Here is a 15,363-nt window from a genome sequence, read left to right on the forward strand (position 1 = left end):
AGTAAAGAACATTTTTGAAAGTGAAATTCATTTGTAATGGGAAGAAAATAAAACCACTAGATGGTGCTAGTGTACATCTGGTCAAATCTAAAATGCTTAACAAAAAACAAACATCGTCCACCATCTGTAATATTTTTATTGATTCTGTAAACATTTTTCAAGTGGACTTAATGTTGGATTACTTGTAGATAAAATACTGCATTCAACTTAAAGTCAGTTCACGCTTCTGCTGTAAACAAGTCACTGGAGCCTCAGGTCATCTAGCTGTGCTTTGCACCAACAGTCTGTGTGGCTTTAATCCAGTACTTGCACGTAGTTTTTAGGAACCAAGGCCCGTTTGCCCCTCAGGTCCCCTAAAAACCATTCATCATCTATGGACTCGAGATTGGTTAGAATATCCCCAACCTGTAAAAGAAGAGGAAATGTGGTTTTACATGTAATGAGGAATTTATTTTGTTTACTCATGTAAGACTGAATCGCATCACTACCCGCAGGGAGAGCTCCTCATCACAGGTTGATGTGAAGCTGTACAGAGCCCTGGCTCTCCCGCCTCCAGCAGCTCCATTCTCCTGGTTATTAAACGGCTGCTGGCCTGTAAAGGGCAAGATTTGAAGGAACACTTGCAAATCATATCAGATCTCATTGAACACAATCCTATACTCTTGTGTTTCTTGAACTTTTAGAACAGTGTATTTAGTGCATGTATGTGATAAATTGTGAAGCTTTGGGGGCGAACTTTGCTTCTCACTGTCATGCTACAGAGAAGCATGACATAAAAAGGGAGGTCTTTGTCCATCTTCTCACACTTGATTTTCTCTACCAAAAACGCACAGTATAAAGACACGGGTGTTTCAAAACGAAACTCTTCAGCTCAAATGTTAATGACATCATCCCACCTGTGGTGCTTTCCACGTAATTCCTGGGGAAGAGGCCCTCCCTGCCATTGAGCCTGCCACAGCTCCACTCAGCATCGATGTGCTTGGTGACGAGGATACAGTCGCCCTGTTGAAAGGACAGCTCTTCCTCCGTCCTCCCTGCATAATCATACAGAGCCACCACCCACTCCACGTCAGAGTGAGACGCCTACAAAAAACGAGGAGCAAAATACACAAATGTTCAGTGCACCTGCGGAAAACTGTTATATATTTTGCTGAAAACACAGGGTCAAATTGCATGACCAACATTGTCTGGATTTATTATCGGCTTGTGTTGGTTACCTGAGCAGGTTTGGCACCCTCAGGGTGTATGCTGGGAGAAGCGGCAGCCATCCCTGTGTAAATATGAACAAAATTAAATCAAGGAACAAACAGAAAATTCTGTGGCCACATTTTGTGACAGTCCTCAATAATGTATTGGTGTGCTATTAATAATTCAATATTGCTGCCATTGAGGAGACTGGTGTCAGGATTTTTGTATTATTTCTTTTACTGAGCAGGAGTTTGCAATATTCATGTGAATGCTTTAACTTTTTGAAGGCCAATTTCAACTTTTTTCCTCAATTTATAGTATTTAAAGAGTATTTGTAGGACAACAATGCACTACTCGTAACCTCTGATCTGTAATTCTAAACTCCTGCCTATGGCTGGGCTTTTGTAAACAATTATTTAATTAAAGTCAAACACAAGTGCAAATTCTTGACATGCCACAGAGAGTATGTACCAGCCAGCATAAAGTAAAGACGCTCATAAAGGCTCTTCAGTGAAAGATACAAAACGTCTGCTTGTTGTAGTGTGGATATTCACACAGATAAATGTATGTATGTACAGTTTAAAAGTCAGCACATAGTGAACGTCTGAGTGTCTTCAGAAAATCTTACCGGGCAGTGCGACCTTCTTACTGGGTTTCTGACTCGGGGGTGGAGGCAGATCTTCAATGACGTCTACAAAGTTAAGGGGAAAGATGCCAGTGTGGCCGCCGATCTGTCCCCGTGCCCAGTCCTGTCCCATATACTCCTTCAGCTGGATCACATCACCCTCAGAGAACGATAGCTCATCACTGTGCTCCCCTTCAAAGTCGAACCTCGCCATACACCTGGGACCACTTTAAGGGTATATTAAACATCCAGTTAGCCCATCATGCTAGTTTGTAAAGGCTGATCCAAACATTTTACGCTGCAAAGACAGTACCTGACTTTTGCGGGTGTTGGTGGCGGCTTTGGTTTCCTTTCTGGGAGGGGTTTTGGTGAATCCAACTAATCAAAAAGAAAACAAAAAAGTTAAAAGCATTTGCCTTGCTTTTTGATTTTCACTAAATAGGTGAAGGATGCACTGAAACCTACCAGGACTTTGACATGATTGATGGGAAAGAAACCAGTAGATCCCCTACAGGTGCCTCTGTACCACTCGCTGTCCACCTTCTCCACCATGGTCACAATATCTCCCGCTCTCAGACTCAGCTCTCCGGGGCCCTCTGAGGACCAAACACTTCACAATCAATCATTCAGTGCAAACAATCAAATACTTCTACACCTACAGGCCACTTCATTAGGTACACCTGTTCAACTGTTTGTTAATGCTGATGGCTGATCAGCTGATCACATGGTGGTAACCCAGTGAATTTAAGCATATAGACATGGTCGTGCTTAAGTTTAAAGCATGGCACATTGGCACACTTTGGGCCCCTTAGTGACATCAAAGATATTTGATGGTTTCTTGAATGTGAATTAGTTCACTGTACTCAAATGACCTCCACCTGTGATATGTGGTATAGCAGGAATTCTGCATCGTGGATGTGCAAATCTGCAGCCGTCTCTCAGGAATGTTTCCGGCACCATGTTGAATCTATGCCATGAATAATTAATACAGGCCAAACTGGTACTAGCAAGGTGTACCCAATAAAGTGGGTCTTTTCAGACAATATGCATTTTATCAGCAGGAGAGGTTGCTGTTTAGAGTGTTCACTGTAGCATGGACACAAAGAGGCCAGCAGAAATAAGAAATTATTTGTTATTTAGGGAGCATTAGAGATAGATCTAGGCGTGTTTGTCAATTTTGGACTAACCTCCTTTCTATTGCATTTCTTTTCTGGAAAACAAGCTAGTCTTGGTCAAAGTTAACGCTAATTCTTACTAGTTAGGCCCCCATTATCTTGTGCCATATAAACCATCACCTCCTGACTTCACCAGAAAGAGTTGTCTCCAAAGATTAAAAGAAAAAAAAAGCATATGCATATGGATTTCTAAATTTAGTGGGAGGCCCTTGGGTTAGCCCCCTGTCTACAGAGATTACACTATAGTATAGTGTAATCTCTGGGGAGGGGAGGGAGGTTAGTATAGTGACTATACTAACCTCCCTCCCCTCTTGACTGGAAACCTATAATTGTATTTGTCCTCTAATTAAAATGCCACAACAAATCCAGACAAAGAAAAGCCTGAAATGTCAAACATATTCTATTAAACAGTTATTCAAGAAACCGATGCTTCACCTGGATCGAAGTCATGTACGACCTGCACCTTTAGCCCAGTTTGGTCAGAATCCTGCACAAAAAGGAACAAAGACTTTAAAGTGTAACACATCAAGACAGAATGGTAACAACAGCATCAACAGATCAGGTGGCAAAAAACATACACTGACTCATAATAAAAGGCTGAGTCACCTGTGGTGAAGATTCATCCGAGGAAAGGGGAGTTATAATCTTCATGCAGGACTTGTGGACTTTTCCTCTAGTTTGTCCAACTTGGCACTCCAATTCATTGTGATTAATTTCTCTGAGCAGCAGCAGCACTTCGTTTTTCTATCGAAAGGCCAACAGTACACAAAGGACTTAATGATGTGCTTAACAATGATGAGCTGCAGGCCACGTATGTGCTGGTAAAACTAGTTTGGTCACCTGGAATGACAGCTCTCTCGAACTACTCCCTTTGTAGTCAAAGCTTGCAATCCCATGGGGAAGCTGCAACTAGTAGGAGAAAGAAAAAAAATATTATCAAGCCCTCACTAAGCCGTTGTAGAAACAAGCCTGGAGTTTTAATGCGTGCAGTTTCTCACAGTGTATTTGTTGTAGAGGCGGTGGCCTGGGTTGGGCCTTGGGGGTAAGACGAGTTCTTTCCTCTGGGGCTTCTCTGGCTGGAGTTTAGGTGAAGCGTCCCATGACAGCGACTGAGAGCGACCTGTGGCTTTGAAGCTTTGGGGAGGCCTTCCCGGGGCTATTTTGGCAGCAGGTGGGCGAGGTGGGAGGCTTTTGTTCACACTTGGCTTCCTGAAGTGCAAAATTGTGCACAACTTGAGCGGGACATACTCAAAGTGTCCTACAGTTTGATATTTGATTGTTTTCCCCCCTGCACTTACCGAGGTGGCAGAGATGGCATTGGCATAGCACTGAAAGGCTCCTGGAAAAAGAATCAGGGCAAAAGATGTGAAGCACAACTAGCTGAAGCTCAACAGCAGGCAGCGGGTTTAGGAGGCAAGAGTTTCATCAGAAGATGCACTTTAATGAGGTTTGAGCCTTTCTTGTGATCCAAATCATACCTGGAGGGACAAGCTGGACTGCAGGCTTTTTTTGTGGTTCATTGAGTTGTTTAGTGAGCCCACGGGGTTCTGAATTGGAAGAGGAGGAGGATCATCCCAGGAGGAATCTGACATTAAAAAAGGATTAATGAGCAGCTGTGCTTCATGTGTACAGGATAAATAAAGTGAAGGTAGGTAAGACTTCAGTGCCCAGTTACCACATGCTGCATACATGTCAGATAAACACATCAGTGTTTTGACATAAATAAAACATCAGTCAATCGCTTAAGGCTTACTGAACCTACCTAAACTGGTTTTGCTGGGGACCCTGATGGTGGTTGGTCGTTTCGGCAGGCTTGGCACGGTGACGGAGCCTCCATTGATGTTAGAGTTACGCGGTGGTTTAAATGGCATCGGATCTGAGCAATGAGACACCTCATAAGTGTACAGCTTTGCGTTTGTGTTGCACCAACCTAACTCAGGACCTCCGGTGTACAATAATCTCATAAAAGTCAAGCAGAACGTTGTTGTTATTTGCAATCGAGAAGAGAAGAGCTTAAGGTTTACTTAAAGGGAGGATTTGGCATTGTAGGAAATAAGGCTGGGGGGAAACTGTGCATTCGCATTCCTTAGCCATTCCTCCAGTCACTACATAGTTTTGTGCAGCATCTCTGACCACGATGTAACCAAAAAACCATTCATTAGGTTTCTTTAAATGTCAAATATCTGCCAGTGACACCAATCAAAGATTCTGCTCTCTTTTCTCAGCTTCTTATGGTTGTCACTTAAACACCAGTCAGATCTTTGCAGGCAAGATAACCTTCTTAACCACAATTTATAGGATTTCTTCTTACATTAATAAAGTCAAATAAAGGATTTCTATATGAAAGCAGATTGAAAAACCCAAAACAAAACAGTAGGTTGATTAACAGAGAAACTGGAGATGAAAAACGTAAACACATGCTTTTGGAGCAGTGCATTTTATTTGCACTTACTTATTGGAGTCTCCACATACTCATTCTCTCTGACCACGAAGGCCGAGTTGTGGTTGTTTATATTCAGATTGGGTTTGAGTGGTTCCTTCACCGGAGGTGTAGGTGGAAAAGGTGAATATTCAGGTGGAAAAGGTGAAGATTCTTCCTCATACGCCGGACTGATTCTGGTCAGCGGAGGGCGTGATATTTGTGACATGGCCCCCTTGCTGTGTAAAGCCTCCAGCTCCTCCCTTATTGATCGACCTGCGGGTTTCTCAGGAGGCTGAGGTCTGGGGGCTGTCGTAGGGTTTTTAAAGATGTTTGCCCCCGATATGTTTTGACTGTCATCGTCTATACTCGGGGTAAACGGAGGTTTGAGAGCTACAAAAGGTTTAGCAGCAACCGGAGGTCTAATGGATGGCTTCCTGGCAGGAAGCTGTGGTTTGCTAGATTCATTCCCATTTCCGTCCTCGCCGGTAGCCTGGCTCTCAAAGGCCTGGATCTTGGCCCGGATGCTACGTTGATTGTTGCTGCCGCTCATCTCGTCAGGAGCATTTTCACTTTGCGAGGATTCGTCAGCTTGATCAGTGATGCCACCGCCCTGCTCGCACTCGTTATCTGCACCCAAAACCTCCAACAAGTCCTTTAAATACTTATTTGAGTGGAACTCCTGGTTATCAGATTGAATATCCTCAAAACTTTCACCGATTTCAACCAAAGTCTGAACTTTAGCCTCCTTTTCGGTTGCTTGCTTAAGGGATTTCGTGCGAGGGCGTGGAACGGGACGTTGGCTGCGATTGGAGTTTGAAGGTGAAAGAGTGGCGTCACCAAGTTCAGGGGCAACAGAAGGATGGTTTACGGGAATGTTCCAGTGGACAGTTACAGATCGGACGCACGTGTGCGTGGAGTCTTGCTGTCGAAGTTGCTTTCCATCAGAGTCAGGATCACTTTGGTCCTCAGCGTTCGTGAGCACTGCAGTATTTGTCGAAACCTTCTCTGCTGCTTTTCTGTCTGCTTGTTTCGGCAGCGAGGGCCTGGGTGGCTTTTGTGGCTTTGTACCTGGAAACATGAAGAACCACGGTGTTTAGAGTCAAACCTGCTATGAATGCTCAGCGGACAGTAATGATCCTTTTATGCCTCACCAGCAGGTCTTTTCTCCGCTAACGGTGGAGTGTCACCACGCTGTGTGATGGCAGGGTCGGTCTGTGTGGCGCTTGTGGCTGTACAGCTGCTCCGGCGGGGGGCTGCAGTGGGCTTTACAGTGTGTTCCTCCTCAGTCTTCTCTTTGATCACCTGGTCATTGGATGGTGGGAGTGGAGTCATTAAAAGAGAGATTTTCCCACATCCCACATCAGTTACTATGACATTTCTGTGTCGTGTATCTAGAATAATAGAATTATTGAACTTTCTACTATTGTTATTATGACTCTTTTCATTAGGCATGCTTTCAAAGGTTGATCCAGGCATGTTTGGACCCAACATTTGAACCTTTCAATCAAAGCATTTGAGTCTGCGTGCCTGAGTTTTTTTGTTTTTTTTTCACAGCACACACCCTTGGCTATGACACACTTTGATCATTTTAAAATACTTGTTACTAGGATTGACAGTGATCAGTGATTATTAATAGGTAACACTGAGACACTATGGCTCAGGTCAAACCTACCTGGGACACAGGGCCTGGCTGAGGAGGAGGGGAAACCACTGAGGATCCTGTGAACCAGGTGTTACTTGTCAGAGGCTCTGCTGCTACAAAGGTGATCTGTGGTCGCCTGGAAGACAAACCACCATAGCACCATGAGGACCCCCCCCAACAAAAACACATCTACACACCCACTTGTCATTTATCTTTAATGCAATTTATTTACTGATGATTACTTTTTAGATTTGTTAGCAAAAGCACAGTTCTCTGAACCACATGGCACAAATCAGATATTTGGTTTCTTTAAGCTTTTAAGAAGCAAACAATACAGGTGAGATGTAAAGAGTAGGAGGATGTAGGAGGATGGGAACATTTTACAGTACCTCCTGTCTCTGTTGTTGCTCTGAGAGTTTGTTCTCGCTAAAGGAAGAAAGAAAAAAGTAACATGAACTTTGTCCCCATTGCACTAAGATGTCTGTTCAAGTTAATCATACTACAGATATATTTGTCTCTTAAAAAAAAATCCTGCTGAAACCAAAGATTAGAAAGAAGACTCATTACACTTCCACATGAAAAACATGTGAAGAAACACACCGTAAAAGGCTCTAAACGTTTCTCAGAAGGCCGGTTTAGGTAAACTTACTTCGTTTGATAGCAGCTCGTATTGAGGAGAGAGGTCCTGGACTGAAAAGAGAGCAGAACAAGAGTCTTGTTTATCATCAACAGCAGGTTCATACTTTTGCGGTGACACCATCGTTAAACAGAAATCTTGTCACTCTTCATTTTAACAAGCCTTGCAGTGTAACTCCATGCAGCTCCTCCTTATTGTTGATGATCCAAAAATAGATTGACAATAAGGCAGAGATGAATTGCTTAAATATTTTATAGATATAAATGATAAAAATATAAGTGAAAAATGGCAGACTATATTGGATTATTAGGGTTAAGGGAAGAGTAAGGTGGTTTACATCAGGTAAAAAGACAAATATTTTATATAAGCAGAAAAATACATTGAAATAAGTTCTTAGAAATTTCTTAGAGTCCAGAGTTAATTATGCAATTCACATTTCTTAGACTAGGCTGTCTGAAACGAGTCATTTCATTTCCTTACTTCTGATTGGCTACCTCTCTCAAACGGTCAGTTTAAGCAGCAGGTGGGCAGCAATTCTGCTTAAATACGGACTTATTTGCCTCAGACAGCAGCATTAAATGACATCATAGAGATCCAACAGTAGAAAAAAAACACTGCTGGATGCAAGTGCTACTTCTCAGCCTCCAATAGACACTACACACCATGTCGCCTTGAGTTATTAGATTCAAAAGGTATTCGGAATACTTGACCTCTGACCTTGAGGTTAAGGCCACTGGGATTCAAACTTGTCGGAGATTTTTAGTAGATGAAAATCCAAGGTGACTTCCTTCTTGAGTTATCGCATTCACAAGATTTTCAGAAAACTTGACCTCTGACTTTGACATTGTGATCAAAGTCACTGGGATTTAAAATTGTCCACTTACGATATCCTGCTGGTGTCTTACTCCATCAGTATTTTATGTCTGAGGGGTAAAAGCTGTCTGAATCCAAATGTTCAGCACGGGTTGAAGCTTTTAAAAACACCGACCACATTTATGAAACTTTATATGCTTAAAAAATGCATCCACTTTTATAACCACACACAAATAAAGGCAAAGAATGATAGGTTTCTGCTTTATAGGACAAGAGTAGTATCCCAACAAACACCGTTCATTAATCTGTTTGAAATCGTCGGGCTTACAAAACCAGGAATCCCAATAAACAGGACAATTTCCTCTTTTGTAACTCTTTTACAAAATACAGGAGGCGAATGTATTGACATCTTCCGTTTGTTTCACTTTCAAACATTCTTTCCTTTTGATCGCAGCACTCTTTGTGCTGGTTGAAAACTATAGAGGTTGAACTAACGTGACAGGGATTTTTTCCTGCTCGTTAAGACCCGAGTCCTGGATCTAAACTATTTGACAAAAGCCCAACAATCTTCCTTTCCTTGTGCTGGGCGGTTAATTTAATTGACTGCTTGAGTTGGAACCATGTGGACTTAATAGGTCACAAACAAATCCACGATGTATGAAAGCTTTAAGTAACATGACAGATTTTCAGCGCTACACACATTTGTCTTCTTAACATGTGTAAACACCAAGTGAAAAAAGCAGCACGGTGTCTACTCATCATTGTGTTGACCTTCTGTCTGTCAGCGAGGATAGATCACCGCATTGTTTGGTCCATTCACAACCTCACCATCAGCAGATCTGGCTGTTAAAGGGGACAGAGCCCTGCTTCCAGCTACAGCTGAAGTTTGGTGAAACTGAACAGCTGCTGCTGGATCGAACATACAAAACTTCAGCTCGGCATGAAATCAAATACCTGGAATGCGAATGTTCTTGGTTCTTGGTTCTTTCAGCACCATCTGCAAAGGAAAACAGAGAGAAAGAGAGATAAGAGCAACAAAGACAACATACTTGTGAACATTAATGCAATGAAGATGTATGAGAAAAGTTAATGTATCATGATTGATCATTTTTAGTGCAGTGACTGAGATACTACAGGTCAAGTAACCAGAAGCAATGGCTGCTTTCACTGAATCCAGAAACACGCTATGTTGACATGACCTTCTGATCGATCATGTCCAATTAACTTAAATCTTTCTGAAAAAAAATTGTTATAATGATTGTTATGAAATTTCAACCTTATACGTCAGATTTGTTTTTCAAGAGATATTTTTGAAAAATGGTCCATTGGCTCACTACCAGCATGAGTCAGTGTTTGGACATGAATATTTCAAACATTATTAAAGATAAGATAAGATTCTGTCTTGAAAGGTGCTATATAAATAAAAATTTATTTATTTATTATTATTATAAAAGCCTGAGAATTTCACTGGCCTTTCTTATCATCAAAATGAATCAGGATCTAAAATTTAGTACAGATACATCAAAAAATGTCATCAAAAAACCCAAATAAATCAAGCGGTTGTGTAAAGTCACATTTGAGCGCTCACTTAGAAAAAAGCTTCACATATCAAAAGAAACCAGTGATAATTTCTGAATGGTACAAAGTTGAATTTTACAATGATGCAATTAAACCTGTAGAATACTTTAAATTCAATTCTTAGTCACAACTGATAAAAATGTTATTTATCAGATAGGTCTTGAAAATGAAAAAAATATGCATATAATCAACAAAACTAGTTTCTAATTTATAATTAGAGTACCATCTGGAAACTATCTACTGATATTTTTGTTTTTGTGGTGCAACTTGTTATACTTGCTCAATCCAACTTGAAGTTTGAATGAACACTTTTGTTTTGTTTTGTTTTTGTGACCAAATATTTGACATTGAAAAGTATTCTGCACATTTTATTTTGTATTATTGCAAAATACAACTATATTCATTCAGAAATCTTTTACAATATCAGTTTGAAAACAAACAAACAAAAAAACCAACCCAAACTTTTAGTGTGAGTTCAAATACAAGACGTCACAGGGCTGCTTGATTATTTTTCTTCAAATTTTAACTAGTCAATAATTGGACATTTTTAGACGTTGCTCTCCCAAGTTACAGATCCTTATTGACTCTGATGGCAAGGAAGGCCAGAGAAAATCTCATCTTTAATAGCCTTTGAGTTTCTTTTTTTTCTTTCTTTCTTTCTTCCCCCCTTTCTCACCGTCTCTTCTCCCCTCTGGTTTACTTTCTCTCCCTCTCTTTCCTTCATTCTTTCTCCCGTTCCCATCCTCCAGTCATGTCTGTCCCGTTTGTAGCAACCGAAAATAAAATAAATTCATAATTATAATAAAGGTCAATCAAATGGACCAATATGGCAAGGCCATGATGATCCACTTGGTAAAATAAATCCGCTTGGCATCTTTTTTGGCCTTAAGACCTTAATTCTGATGGCTAAAGATCCAAACAGGACACAAAAAAGAAAAGAAAAAAAAAGCCTTTGAGTCATCCATATGTAAACATTGAAGTTTGGAAAAAAAAGTATTTGATAGATAAAATTTCACAGCAACGATTAAATGTCCAAACCATAAAATCTGTAAGCGAATCAGAGACGGTTGAGCCGTAGGTGCAGGTTTATTTGAGATAGAATGATCTTTCTAAAACATGAGCTGGTCCTACTGGTAAAGCAACTTACTGAGGATCAGAATGAGGATAAAAATGCACAAAAGAAGCAGCAGGTGAAGATAGCAGTTTTTAAAAAGGCAATTAAATATGACATCACGGTCCACGCCAAAAGTCTGAGCCATTGTTTTATAAGACACAAACCCCAGACTCTCCCACTGCTTCCAGACAGTGCTGTGTGAACTAGAAATACAAGAACTGAAACCATACCAGCAGGGTGGACAGAAACATGTTGATGAACCAGTTTGGCTTAAATGAACTGGTTTCCTTCAGGAAACACCATAAACATACGTATAGTTATTTCCTGGACTAATGCGGTCCTTGACCTGATCTCTAGGTTTTTACAAACCTAAAGCAGATTTCCAGCATTTATCAGCACAAGCTAAAGAGTAAATTCAGTCATTTAAACTAAAGTCATTTGTCCTTGAAGTTTAATGAAGGCAAGCAGGCAGAGACAGAGGAGGCATTGTTTTTAATGCCTCAAACCTGACGCCCTGACCTAGTTGTTCATGACACGCACCTGTCACACCTGTTACTTGTTATCTGCTTAAGCTGTAGTGCTGCTTCCTCAATTTACACAGCATGTGAGAACACAGCTTCTGTACTTTCACTTGATGACACAGACATTTTTAAGTGGCTACATGATGAATTCTCAGGAGCTTTGACACTTTTACACTTAATAAAATGTCAACACTTCATAACAGAAGTCACATAAGTGACACAAATGCACACCTGCCTGGTCATCTGTATCACTAGAAGTGATGACACCATGTGCTGACAGCCTTACCTGAGAGGAATTAAAGGAAAAGACATCAAGCGTTCAGCATCAAAAAGGTTATTTCCAATCAATATTTTCCCTCCTGGTCCACTGAGCGTCCCTCTGAACGTGCCAACGAAGCTGAAGCAAGCAGTCGCACACCCACAGGCAACAGCAAAAAAGAGGGACGGCCGATAATGTCTCAGTGTTTACTCGGCCAATCTGATGAAGTGGAATGTGGTCAATCAGGAAGTGGAGGTTTTCAGTGTAACACCGCACCATATTAATCTTTTACTTGTGAAGCCCCAGAAATGTTCACGCGACTCTCTGTCATCCATACTGTAGCTGACGCGGGTCTACAGCCGTTAAATAATGAACTTCAGCAGCTTTGAATTTACATTTACTCTGTCACGAGGTCAGCATTTATTTCAGGCTTAAACAGTTAACTGTTATATTTCCAGTGCAATATAGAAGTCAAGTCAATGCAGGGCCAGTATTGCCAATACTGATATGAAAATTTCTTTAGATATTTTAAAACTGGCCTTTTCTGGAGACTTGAATGTAAATGTGCCTTTTCTCTAGAGCACAGTCAGCTTCTGTTGTTTAAATCTCTTATAGGCTATAAATAAAATAGACATGACAGTCAAAACGAAAAGATTCAGATATTTTCTGAGTTTGCAGGTTTGAGATGTGTTTTTTCATTTAATTTTTTTAAATACAAATCGTTGGGCTTTGTTTCTATCTTAGAGGATAGAAACAAAGTATCTGGTTACACTTTAAGTAACCATGTAAGCCAGCTGTTTGTGTTCACAGATTCAGGCTTATAGGAATGCAAACAGTACATGTTTTCAAGTTCTTTGAAAGAGAAAGTGAGTTTGAAATATCTGAAAACTACCAAAGTGAATCCATTTCTCTGTCTGTTGGTGTGAAAAAGAAAGTGATGCAGGCTGATACATTTCACATGGTTTAAAGTATAAACTCTAAAGCTGAATGCACTTCTAAATGTACTGAATGTACTTCTGCTTTAATGGATGTCAAAAACCTCCCTATTAGTCATAATCGGCCTCTGCACCAATAACAGCACTGCGGTTTTGTCTTGGTTAAGCTCACCTGTGTGTGAGACGTTAGGCATGAATACCTCACACACACAGAGGTGTGACAAATTAACAGAAACTCTTGACTGATCATGCCTCCCCGTCGCACAGAGATGGATTGATTGTCTGAAAACAACGTGAATCACATGAGTCACCAGATCTCAGTCCAACAGAATGGCTGTGGGAAGTTTGAGACAGACAGAGCTCTCCGCTATCATGTTCAAAACTTCAAATAAGGGAATGAATGAATTAGGTTTCATCCCTCTAGTAGAACTGCAGTGATATAGGGAATCAACAAGGCATAAATGTGATTTTTCCAGAGTCCTGTGGAGGTTTTGCAAAGTGAACACTGATTTTTGATCCCACTATAACCAGCAGCAAATGCCAGAAACGACAGATTATATCAGCTGGTGAAGGCACACCAGTTTGAATAAGCTTCAGGCAATCTTGTATCATACTTAAACATCATGAAGGTGACTTCAGGCCAAGAACTACCTCATTGTGGTAGGTGAGGAGGGCAACAGCAATTAAGCTTATAAAGAGATAACATTTATTTTACGCAGAATTGGGTTCAGTTTATTCTAAAGCAGTCCCTATTTCTCGTGTGGCACCCTGGAAAAAGGGATTGACCACACATGCATCAGATGGCTGTCAAGGTATATTAATAAGGGCCAAAGTGGTAGAATAACCAACACACTGACCAATGAAGCAACAGGATCATCCCAAATAAAGAAACTGAAACATGTGTTGCACCTGTATGTAACAATAGTGGCTCTCTTTAAGAGAATTATTTACCATTAGAGATTCACTGACATCAGAAAGCAGCTAAAGTCAGCAGGAAAGGTTTCCCCTTCACAGCCATACTCTCCCTCGAGCACATGCTGACGTTACTCAGCACAAGTGGCAGCAGTCACAGAGCAGCTGGTGAAACGAGCACCAAATGGAGAACAATCTGCCTTCAAGTGTCACGCTTCACCAGCATGAACTCCGTATGAGTTAAGAGAGCAGTCAATTCGATAAGCAAATTTGCTCCCTATCCTGTACAGGTCATCAAGAACATGCTGAAGCACCTTTGGGAGGGAAAAGATTCTAAAGTGTGACTCAGGTCAAAATCCAGGAAGTGCTGCTGCTAACTGTTGAAAACAGATTTGCCCTCACTCTAAAAACAAGACGGCTTAAAGCTGCCAAATGACGATGTCACGAGTGAATAACACAATGTCAGCAGCAGTGTCCGGGAAGATTAGATAGTGTCGATGCAAATGAGTGATTCATGGTGCAAACTGCCCGAAGTAGTATCTGAAGTGGGTCAGATGATTTTCTGTTATTATCACAAGTTCTATCAATTACATACCACAACGTGTTCATCACACAGCAGCCTGCCTGTTCAGACACTGACAGGAATTTCCATGCAAACAGCTGGTGGAGTCAGGTTGTGGTATGAGAGGGTGTGTTGGGGTCTGACACTGCTGGGTTTGACATGGGGTGGGGTTGCTTGCTAGGAAAAACAAAGATTATTTGGGGTAAAACTATCTTGGTACTTAACTGTTGTGGGCAAGCCGGGGCTAAAAGCAAGAGCAGCAAATTATGAGTACAGAAGCGGGTGGGAATTTTCTATAATCACAAACTGGATGATTAAAATCCACAGCGCTGTGTGATTATAAGAAACTGAGAAACTGATGTAAATGGCACTTCAGTTAGAGCGTTATTAAATAAAGTACTGGTTTGCTTCCACACAGAAAATCAGAGCATCACAACAGCCTGTAACTGCTTTATACTGTGTTCAGATTTCTGAAGCAACATCAAAACATAGTTATTAAAAATCCTTCTGCATTTGCCCAAATTAACCCTAACACTGGTCTCTCAATCCTGCCAGATGGCAAGATCCTGCAGGTCCATGAGAGGTTTGCACACCTTTTATACATTTCTAGGATTTCTAGGGATCATTCCTCCCTCTCAGTTTCTGTGTTTAAATTAGAATAAAACGCTGACTCCTGAATTGTGAGCTTTAAGCAACAGGTTTTATGAATGGAGCATCGTCCCCTGCTTAACAATGAAGATTTTTCACATTATTTGCTGTTCACATTGCGTTTCTACACAAATGATTTCGTCAATATTGCAAGTGTTCACACTTGAACCAAGATTCAGCTTTTTCCTAAAGTACGCGCTCTGCAGGTAAATCAAAGCCTGATACACCACCATACCCGATGCCTGGCTTGTGCGCTCCCCTTCGTTCTCCTCCTCCTCCTCGCGCCTGGATTCTGCCATATTGGGATGTGGAAATTTAAAAAACAGATTAAA

At 41.1% G+C, this 15,363-nt stretch overlaps 2 protein-coding genes across 2 annotated transcripts in view; one reads left to right on the plus strand and one right to left on the minus strand.

Annotated features, from left to right (window-relative positions):
- The window catches only part of fhip1aa (FHF complex subunit HOOK interacting protein 1Aa), a 200,920-nt gene that overhangs the window by 155,373 nt on the left and 30,184 nt on the right, over nucleotides 1-15,363 (plus strand). The window lies entirely within an intron of this gene.
- Nucleotides 119-15,345, minus strand: sh3d19 (SH3 domain containing 19). Its single transcript, XM_085161783.1, has 21 exons — nucleotides 15,267-15,345; nucleotides 9,457-9,499; nucleotides 7,702-7,742; nucleotides 7,442-7,478; nucleotides 7,083-7,188; nucleotides 6,562-6,712; nucleotides 5,441-6,478; nucleotides 4,751-4,864; nucleotides 4,467-4,573; nucleotides 4,287-4,327; nucleotides 3,987-4,197; nucleotides 3,829-3,897; nucleotides 3,595-3,732; nucleotides 3,424-3,475; nucleotides 2,279-2,409; nucleotides 2,127-2,191; nucleotides 1,817-2,040; nucleotides 1,218-1,270; nucleotides 897-1,083; nucleotides 489-592; nucleotides 119-405 (listed from the first exon to the last, which is right to left on the minus strand). Exons 1-21 carry the CDS (start codon nucleotides 15,328-15,330, stop codon nucleotides 295-297), a joined length of 3,087 nt encoding a protein of 1,028 aa, XP_085017909.1. The 5' UTR covers nucleotides 15,331-15,345; the 3' UTR covers nucleotides 119-294.

The sequence above is a fragment of the Neolamprologus multifasciatus genome, chromosome 6 (assembly GCF_963576455.1).
Source record: "Neolamprologus multifasciatus chromosome 6, fNeoMul1.2, whole genome shotgun sequence".
NCBI classification, from domain to species: domain Eukaryota; kingdom Metazoa; phylum Chordata; class Actinopteri; order Cichliformes; family Cichlidae; genus Neolamprologus; species Neolamprologus multifasciatus.

Excerpts from the sequence above, each read along its gene's own strand:
- sh3d19 (XM_085161783.1), bottom strand. The coding sequence starts at position 15,330 with ATGGCAGAATCCAGGCGCGAGGAGGAGGAGGAGAACGAAGGGGAGCGC. Across the intron at positions 2,410-3,423 it reads CGTACATGACTTCGATCCAG|AGGGCCCCGGAGAGCTGAGT; the intron begins GTGAAGCATCGG and ends TTTGGTCCTCAG. Across the intron at positions 1,271-1,816 it reads TAAGAAGGTCGCACTGCCCG|GGATGGCTGCCGCTTCTCCC; the intron begins GTAAGATTTTCT and ends ATATTTACACAG.